Source organism: Morone saxatilis, unplaced genomic scaffold, assembly GCF_004916995.1.
Source record: "Morone saxatilis isolate NCDOM2014 unplaced genomic scaffold, NCSU_SB_2.0 Contig6, whole genome shotgun sequence".
Lineage (NCBI taxonomy): Eukaryota > Metazoa > Chordata > Actinopteri > Moronidae > Morone > Morone saxatilis.
The window spans coordinates 1,863,000-1,873,036 of record NW_023340206.1 but is presented as its reverse complement, the minus strand read 5'-3'; the positions used below and the strand labels follow the sequence as shown (position 1 = coordinate 1,873,036).

General features: G+C 38.5%; 1 protein-coding gene across 1 annotated transcript in view; it reads right to left on the bottom strand.

The window, feature by feature from the left end:
* Positions 1-8,505, bottom strand: part of LOC118340172 (DNA-binding protein SATB2-like) — a 25,836-nt gene extending 17,331 nt beyond the window's left edge. The window contains exons 1-2 of the mRNA XM_035678044.1: positions 8,401-8,505; positions 1,147-1,383 (exon numbers count right to left, since the gene is read on the bottom strand). Coding sequence (XP_035533937.1) covers positions 1,147-1,339 — 193 coding nt within the window. The 5' untranslated portion in view covers positions 1,340-1,383; positions 8,401-8,505. The remainder of the gene's footprint in view (positions 1-1,146; positions 1,384-8,400) is intronic.
* Between the last annotated feature and the right edge of the window lie 1,532 nt (positions 8,506-10,037).

The window sequence follows — 10,037 nt, the reverse complement described above, 5'->3', positions numbered from 1 at the left end:
GTGTGTGTGTGTGTGTGTGTGTGTGTCTCTGTGTGTGTGGCCACCCCACCCACAGACAGACACCCACATCATCCACATGTTCTTGGTACCCTGTGCTAACACTTTATGCTAACATTTAAGAACATTGTGAGGAGTTATCGTTCACGTACTCTGGCCTTAAGCAAGGAGCCTGTGATCTCCTGCATCTGTATGTTATAAAACAGACAGAAATAACAGACTAGGTTGTATTATTTGTCCACCGACCACGTTAAAAAGGCAAAAGAGTTTATAGCTAAACACTACTAAATATTAAAATGAGGCAAACATATTTTTTTAGACAATCTCTCTTTGAAAGATAAAGCAAGATATTTGCACGACAAGTGGTCAAAGAAGAAGAGACTTATTTTGAAAGGTACAGGTTAACTCTCCTCCATTTGCAGGGTAGGTAGGGTAATGTTTTGTGTTTTAACAAAAAGTTTGGTGTTTGACTTACAGATAAATGTATTTTTTGGGATGTTACTTACTTGCCACTCATTAGGTACAGAGAGCATTTATGCAGTGGAGACCCTGTGAATGCTTTGTTTCTTTAAAACTGAAGGGAAGTTATGCTGATGCCTTGCAAGAATGGCTGAAAGACAGTTAAATGCAGTCCTTCTCCACTGCTCAACACAGAGTTAGAGCCACTAGTTGCAGACAGCAGCCCAGTGTCACACCAAAGCAGAGGATACCGTGTCAGTTTTCCTCGCCTAAAAGCGAAAAGCACACATGGGTTTGAGCCTATCAGTGGCAAAAACAAGCACTTTTACAGGACGTACATTTGTCCAGAAGGCTAATGTCACAGAGCAGCCATAGCAGTACATTTGTGAAAATTCTCTCATTTATTATTAAGGGTATATTTCAACCAAACCAGCATTGGTGATTTTGGCTGGAGAGACTAACAAAGCTGGTTTGGGTGAGTTTTATTTTGTTTCTGTCCAGTTTGAAGTGTGTTTGACAGTTATCTGCTGGGTAAAATGACTGTACCGCCCATTGTTCTGGTCTGAGATGCTGGTGCATCTAGTAGCATTCCGTATACATAACCTTTCAGCCCTAAAAATGACTTCACTCTAGTAATCAGGCATGTGTATCTCTGTATCCAAGTAGTACGTGTGTGTCCCAACACCCCACCTCCAAGTGGTCTCAGCGGTGTGCCATTCTGCCTGGTTCGCGGAGCTGCGGGGCTGCCGTTGACTTCCACACGGCTCGACTTGCACGGCGGGGGGCCGCTGGAGGCGGGGCTCTCCCCTCTCTCCTCTGGGCTGGTGCTGTCCCGAAGGCTGGGGCTCTCTGTTCCCCCGCCTGCACCTCCGCGCTGCTCCATCCCCCTCCAAACTCCAGGAGGAGCACCCAGCACAGTGTGTGAAGCTGGGAGAAAACACAAGAGAGTAAACATTAGTTAACATAGACAGGCTAAAAACAGCTATCCAATGTATCAGTGTTTTTAGCAGATACTAATTTGCAACACCCAAAAGAAGGGCTTTTATGAAAATAAGAGGTTAGAGACAGGAAGGTTAAAGGGAATACAAAAAGATACATGTGAAAAAAGGCATTACTGCGACACAGCGCTTTTGGATTTTTCTTTTTTTCTTTTTTACATGAACAAAGTAAGAAATTAGGGCTGCATGTTATGGTAAAAGCATCATATTAAAAATATTTTGACAAATATTGGGATTGGTGGATAGATTTGTGATTAGTGATTGTAAATGTCATTTTTGTATCACAAATTGAATTTTCCCTGAAAAGAAAAACACAAAAGAAACCCCATGAAATTTGTTGAGGTCTGTACGAAAAACAAACAAGATTTGTAGGCCAGGCATCTCTTCAGAACTGCACTACTTCATTAATGCTGTTAATAACGCTGTCTTGTTTTTACTTTTATTCAAGGTTAGAGAGGGGCAAGGATGAGGAGTATGCAGTTACTATAGCAGTAACTCTCTGCCAGCACAAAACACATAATTAAAACTAACAAGCTGCTCCTCACACAGTGCAACTACACTCTCTACATTGCATATATCATGTTTCATACTTTGCAAGTGTTGACAGTGAAGAGCCGTTACCGACCGTTTCATCAAATACTGTAGCTTTGTTCAATTCCTCTCCAGCCAGTACAGCGAATACATTTCTTATTCACATACAGGAGAGGTAGGGACAACCACAACAGACAGAGAGCGCGAGGCATCTGGGACAAATCAGAGGTCAGCAAGATGCATTCACTCAGACTAAATAATGGCAAGTATATTACTCTGTTTAGACACATAGGAGTAAACGACACAGTATAATGATAGACGTGAGACTGTGTAAGGCGAGTATGGAACACTATGAAAACACACACTGTTTACTGGAGCTAAGGATACAACACAAAGTGTGTAAACTCATATGATGATGACGTAAGAATTTTTAAATACTCATGTTGTTCTGTGGATGGTTATCGTTGCACACTTTTCCACCATGATCCCCATTATATATTTACTTATGCAAATGATGGTGGTGATGGTAATTACATACATTAAATCATTATTTACAGGGTTTCTGCTGGTTTCAACAGTTTCAATTTAAGACTTTAAAACCTTCAAGACCTTTATGAATGCAGTTCAATACCTACTTCACATACATACTGGCAAAAAAGGTACAAAGGTTATGAAGGAAAATTAATATTCGTTCTATGCCGGTTTCATTTTATAGTTGTTACAGAATGAGCAATAATTTGTTTTCCATTTTAAATTACAATTCAGATTAAAAAATTTAACTTTATACTTTAAACTTTAAGTAACGCTAACTTAATTAATCCAAACAATTTTTTAAATCATCAAAACCCCACCGACTCTTGTATTATTATTTTTCTAAATATTTTGTATTTTTGTGTCAACACACTGGTCATTTCTATGATACAGGTGGTATTAACATCAACTATTTATGTTTAAACATGACAGAGATATTATGGTAGTTTAAAAAAAGCTTTTTCCTTCACTAATGTGTTAATCTGTGTGGTCTGAGTACACGATAATACATGGCCGCATATGAAACAGGTCACATTGTGACAGAACACTACATACTACACTACACAGCAGGAAACGACTGGTCTGTGCACACACATTAACAGTTCAAACTTTTTGTGTGGATTAAACAAGATATTAATGAGCTTTAGAGGTGCTGGTAGATAGATTTAGTTTCCCTTGTATAGAGCCAGTGTAGCGGCTTCCATGCAGGTCTCATATGGTTAAAACAAAAACACACACAGCCATATGAAACATCACTGTTGTGTTTTTACACCTTTTTATATAGTTTCAACAACATAAAAAGGTTTTGTTGCACTGGTTTACTGCTAGTTTAAAAAATACTTTTTAAAAGGCAGTGAGGCTTCAAAAATATGAACAGTATACCCAAAATCTGCTGCATCATGCACGGCAAAATAAACTCAGTAAACACAGTACATTTGGGAAAAGCTGTCTGCTCTCTGCTTCGTGTTTTTCCCTCACACTGTGTGGTTTCCACTGGTATGACCGTAAAGCCAACAGCAACACATGATTATAATAAAACGCACATGCAAAATTAATAGCTGCTGTTAAAAAGCCTATCCAACACAAACAAGAAAAAAAATTAATGAAAGTCACACAGTATTGTGCGACACTGAGGCCCTACCTCACTTTACTCAAGAGAGAAAGAACAAGCTTTGCAATCTGATTTTCTTCACTGTATTTCACTGAAATCAATGTGTTACAGAATTTGCCTCCACACTCGCTAAAAGCAAGTAGCCTTAAATAAGCATCAAATACAGAGAAGGTCTTGCATTTACCTTCCAGACTGTCATATAGCTTTCCTGTTAAAGGGGAGCTCCACAGATTTGACACATTTTAGGTGTTGGGTCTTCAGGTCTTGGTGTGTGCTACTTGCGTTCGGCACCACGGCACAGCTTCGCCCCCTCAGTATCCTTTATTTAAGTCTTAGGTTATGTATCTATAGAATAAATCATTGGCAGAGACATGTATGATTATCACTTAGCTGTAGTTTCAGAACCATGGACAGCTCTGTTCGTTGTGTGTGGGCGACAGGAAGTAAAAGGACAGCCACCGAGAGAGAGAGCTGCAAGCCGCAAACAGCTGCTTCTACGCGTCTCCCGCGCAGAAATTCAAAAAATATTTAGCTCAAGTATTTTATGAAAAGAACAAAAACTGATTTTAAACAGCCCCCTCAGTCACTTCCGCCTGGCACCGGGCCTGACACTATTACGCTACATTTGTTGGAAATAAACTCCTGCACACAGTCGAACTCACAATAATCCATTCATTTGCAACATTTGGGTGCTAGACCTTCATCAGGCAAAGATTGCTAGCACCAAAACGTTGAAAATAAATGTATTATCACAAATGTTGCAAATAGATGTATGAATGTAAATGTTGCAAATAAATAAATGCAAAACATTACTATTACATTAAATGTACACTAGCAAACACAGTATGCACTGATTATTTCTGCCTACAAAAAAAGCGTTCAGGAAACAGTGCCAGGGATTGGACCTCAGGGTGACACTGGGTAATGTGTGAAGAACTCACTATTGATACATACTAACTTAAGCCATTAACACTGGAATTCAGTATTTTTCACGATCCCTCATGGCTCGCTGAATGACAGCAGTCAAAGATGAAAAATCCAGACTGCAAGCTTTTAAAACATCCTTTAGAAACGGGTGGCCTCAGGGTGCAGAGTTAACCCTCCAAGCGGCAAATGTGACCCTCACTATCCACCGTACCCATCATGATGTCAGCGAAACAAACCATCTATTTAGTGTTTTCTACACAGTGTCATGTTTTTGCTGTAAGAAACATCAGCGTTGCATGTTATTAGACACATTCCCAGTGTTAAGCCACCATAAAAAAACATGAAGACGAAGAGAAAGGTCATGGATGTCAACATTTCTGCGAGATCTTGGATGAAATATGAAGCCCAAAAGGTTCAGAAGGGCTCAAAACTTAAGCCTAACCCTAAGCCTAACCCCTGCCATTGGCAGATGAGCCTAAAAGTTCATTTTGGTGTGTACTATGTGTCATGTTTTTGATGTACAATTAAGAAGCCGTTTTATTACTAAAAGACCACCATGTTGACCCTGCTGCTGATCTCTGTCCCTCTGGGTGCAGCTGTCCCTCCCACGCTGCCTTTGTTAATTTACCCATCAGTCCTTTATAATAAAACAGATTTAATGATTATTGAGCATTCTCCAGTTCACCAAAACCAAAAAACATCAGAAAAAATCTGCTTCCCCTGCTGGGACTCCATTTCACTCCAGGGAGGAAAATAACTAAATGCTTTATTTCCGTAATTTTCTCAAATCAACACACATCAAACGAAGACCCACTGCCAATGAAACCCTTTTCATATTAATTTTAGCACGACACAGGTCCCACCAGACACCTCAGTTACACGCTGTATCCCAACGAGCAACTCAACCAGGAATGCATCATCAGAAAAATGTCTATAATGATTAGATTGCATGTTAACTTTAAAAACAAACTGCTCTCTCTTTCACTGTGTGTTTGGTCTCTGTTTAATAAACACATTTTTAGAATATTTGGGGCAATTGATTATAATTAGCCCCCTTCCCTCCTTCATATTTTCCTCCTCTAACCAGAGCAATATATAAGTCATTAATGAGGAGACATAAAATGTGGAGGGAAAATAGAGGGTTGTGGTGTTTGACTCACAGAGAGCTGTGCATGTACACACAGAGGAAACAGTAAAACCTGATGTACAGGGTTTTCAGTGCTGTCAAAGTCATTGTTTTTGAAATATCACTATTTTACCGTTACATTTCGTGGGACCAGCGGGAGGGCAGTTTCCATGGGAACACAGCGAGATTTTTGACATACGGAAGTGGGCGTGGTTTCAGGTTGTAAAAATTATGACGCTTACGGGACCACGAAACTGAAGCAGCTAAATGGAATTCAGCCTTGGTTGATGTTATTATTTACACGTGCTTCACTGTGACATGTCAAAATGTCATGTTTTAAAGTCCTGTGGATTGCAAATGATACATGGTCACATATCAAATATGATGACGCCCATAAAACTCGGTCCCCTAAAACTGCAGGTTTATGTGCAGAAAGGGCCAAAACTGTTCTTCTGGTGTGTAAACAACCTCTGAGCTTAAAGTCAACACTAACAAAATAAAACTGTTTAACATATGTATTTTCAGAGCTTTGTGTTTATTTTCATGTCAAACAGTAACTGCAAATAGTCATTTACTAGGCTAATAGAAATACAGTCATATAAGATGGGTGGGGGGCACTCACACACATAAAACCACTTCAAGGGTGTACAGCCAGGAGACCACACACTCCCAACACAGACCCCGTTCACTTTACTACACATGGAGACCAAATGTAGTCACACTCCACAGAAAACCTCCACCGGCTGTAATACTGTGGGGGATTCATTCAAGGCCGGCTCTAATTTAAGTGGTCTCTTGAGGGAGTTCCTCGTGTCTTTAAGGGAGCTTCAGGGGCCTTTAGCAGCATTTTAAGTGTTCACTGTAATTAAATGAACTGTGAATTTTCTAAGTAGAGATACTGAAGGGGAGTCTGATGACCTTTGAGAGGGTTCATGGGGTCCTTAAATAGGTTACATCTACAGTAGGACAGGCTGACTTTTACTGTACTTTACTTCAGTAGAAATTCTTGGGGTCTGGTGACACCTAAAAGTCCATTGGCAGGGTCCAAAGAGGGCTCCAGGAGCCCTGGAAGAGTTTCCAGTGGCTTTTAAAAACAGGCCTTAAAAAAGGGGGTCCTTGAGTGGATTTGAGGACATCACAAAACCTTTGTACACAGACAACAAGAGGTACAATCTCTGCACACACACAAAGCACACATTCCTACCAGTTGTTTCACACTTTTCCACTGGTTGTCCTGCATTATTTTAAAGGGGAGAATTTAAAAAATGGAGACAATCTTAAGTTTAACTTCACTGAAATGCAACTACCTAACACATCTCCTCCATTGAGACCATAAAGAGAAAAAATCCTTCCTATAGGTGCAGTTTTTAATCTTTATATAACAATATAAAAAAACAGTACAAAGAACAATAATACTGAACTCATCCTTATGTCAGTCACTCACATGTGAAAACCAACCCTGAAGAGAATGTAACACTGGGATTTTCTGCTCGCGACAAAGCTAACGACCACATGTTGCAGTCTAGCTAAGAGAAACCATAAAAAACAAACAAAAAACAACAACAACAACAACTATAGCTCTCCCTTAATACTTTTTCATGGTAATAATTGTTTTATTATAATCCCCTTGTATAAAAGCCTAGATGAGACACACAGAAGAACAGGGCATGAAAAACACTAAAACTCGTATCACCTCTAGTCTTACTCCTAAAAGTTGACCTCTGACCCCAAATTCTGAAAATTTCTGTACCACCATTTTTTAGCAGCACCCTCTAGGGAGCGAGAGCTGTTGAATGCGACAACCAACCCCTTCCTCCCCCTACATCATATTTGTTAGGATACACACAATGTGTTTTGGTGAGAAACACTGAACGTAAACATAAATTTTGTTTGTTTACGAGAAAACTCCACAGGGGCCCCTTCAAGCTGCTCAACCAGCCTCACAGTGAGCCACACAGTCCCTCATCTCTCTCAGCACATTAAATATCAACGTATTCACAGTAACAGGAACTTCATCTCAGTTAGGTTTCAACTCAGTTATTTACTTGTATCGCCCGAGGACCTCCACTTTAATTTGTCTTCGAAACTGGATGAGAATCTTTTACAAAGAAAACACAATTTTTACTGATTCACTCAGAAACTATCAAACAGCGGGAGAGCAGGGAACATATCACCCCACAACACAAAAGTTATTTTATTCTGCTTTTCAAAATGTAAAACATTTTCCACTGTAATTAGATTTATATTGGAAGTGAATTCCTGCACATAATGAACTATTTTTTTGCAGATTTGTTTTCCTTTTATTTACTGTAACTGAACTTCCTTTTATAATCTTGTTATTCAGACTTTTCTTTTTGTTTACTCTGATAATGTAGTCTACAGTAAAATTACTACATGTCATTTTCTTCATTCTAGACTATCATTTATTATATTTACATATTTATATTGTGGTACCACGTCATTAGCTATCACTTAAGTCTGATATGTTGTGCCTTAAATGCTCTTATTGTTGTATTTTGTATATCTGAGGCAGCTAGAAGGCAATTTTGTTTAAACAGATGTAGCCCCTTCTTCTCACATAACTTCATTCATATAATTTCATTCAAATAACGTTAACTCTCAAAAAATTATTCGTCCATTATCAATTACTCATGTGCAAATTGACTAAATCTTCAGGTCATTCTGGTAAACTCGGCACACATGTACAAGCAATAACTTACTTCTACTGTTGTTATGTCCCAACTTCTAGAGCTGTTTCTCCCTGCTGTCTCCGCTCCCCACGGCAACATTACGGACATTAGCAGCTCCAGAAGCAAAGGGCTTTTCACCTGACGTGTCACCGCAGGACAAACACAGCTGCAGCTAATAAAATCAGGCTAATAATGGCCCCGTTTGATTCAGGTGTGCCAAATGAACCGCTATTGACAATATATGCCAATGAGCATTGACAAAACCGGCGGAGGGAGACAAAACAGTCGCCTATTGTTAACGCTCAATGGCACAGTAAATCAAACGTTCTCGCTACTCATTATTAATTTTATTAGCTGCAGCTGTGTTTAACCAATGATACGTCTGTGAAAGGGTCAGTCTAACTGAAGGATATCAAAACTATTGATGCTTGGTAGCGTGCTAAACTGAAGAGTGAATAATGGCGTTTTTATTAATTTCTAGAAGTTCTGAATTGAGTTTGGTGTGGCTTGCAGGACTAACTTGTAAGCTAGGTTAACTCATTGTTTAAACTTCGCACCACGTCCGCATTTAGGGACCGTGGTAAAAGTGTAATAGCAGTGGTTTCAAATTGTTTTGTCTCCTAATAATAAATGTATGTGGTCGAAACATAATTATAGGAGATGATGTTTTGAAAGGTAACAAGACTTTTCCAACCTGCCATCCTCCCTGTGCATGCTGGGATTGGCCTCCTCAAACCAGTTAGTGGAGAAATTAGTAACTAGGGAGTGTCTGTATTTAGTTTTTAATAGCTGTTGTAAAATAGCTTTGTATTTTCTAGACCACATCATAGTAGTTCCACAGAGATCCAAAAAGGACACATGCCATTAAAAGATTATCTGATTGGTCAAAAGCATATTAACTGAATACATAAATAGCAAATTCAATAATTAAAATTAGTGGGAAAAAATATAATTATCTTTTTTTCCCTTCAATTTCAAACATTTAAGAAAATAAATTATTATATTTTCATCTCACATTTACCTTACCTTTACCTCCTGTCTTTTTATATTTTCTAAATCATAAGCTGCTAATCATTTTCCTAAACATGAACATTACATTTAAGTCATCCTCCTTTAGTGGCTGTGAACACAGATCTGGCAAAATATTACAGACTTAGATTTTTCCATTGCAAAAAATGTGAAAGCTAATTAGAAAATTAGATTAATCTGACATTATTGTTGACCCCTAGTGCCAATTCAAGGACTGTGTGAGAAGAAAGGATGTTACACATTGTCTGAGAGTTTAAATTAAGTTTCCACCTCATAAGGATTTTTTTATATGGTTATATGCACCAAAGTGGTTTACAACTTTATTTGAAAACCACCACAAACATACAAATATTGATATTTTTTATTAAAGCAAGAGTTGCCAAGTCAGCACTGTGAAAGGAAGAGAAGGTGTCACTCCTTAAAAATTAGAGAAACTGCCTTTCACTTCTGTAAAACTTATAACAAAAAATAAATCTAGTACTTAGAATAACATTTCATCAAATAAAAAAATCAATAAATGAAAACTTAAAACAGAATAAAAAAAACAATTCAAAGTGTCTCCCTAACATGAAATATCATAATAGCTTTACTTACGTGTACCAGATATCAGATAATGCAACAACTTCTGTATTTTCACA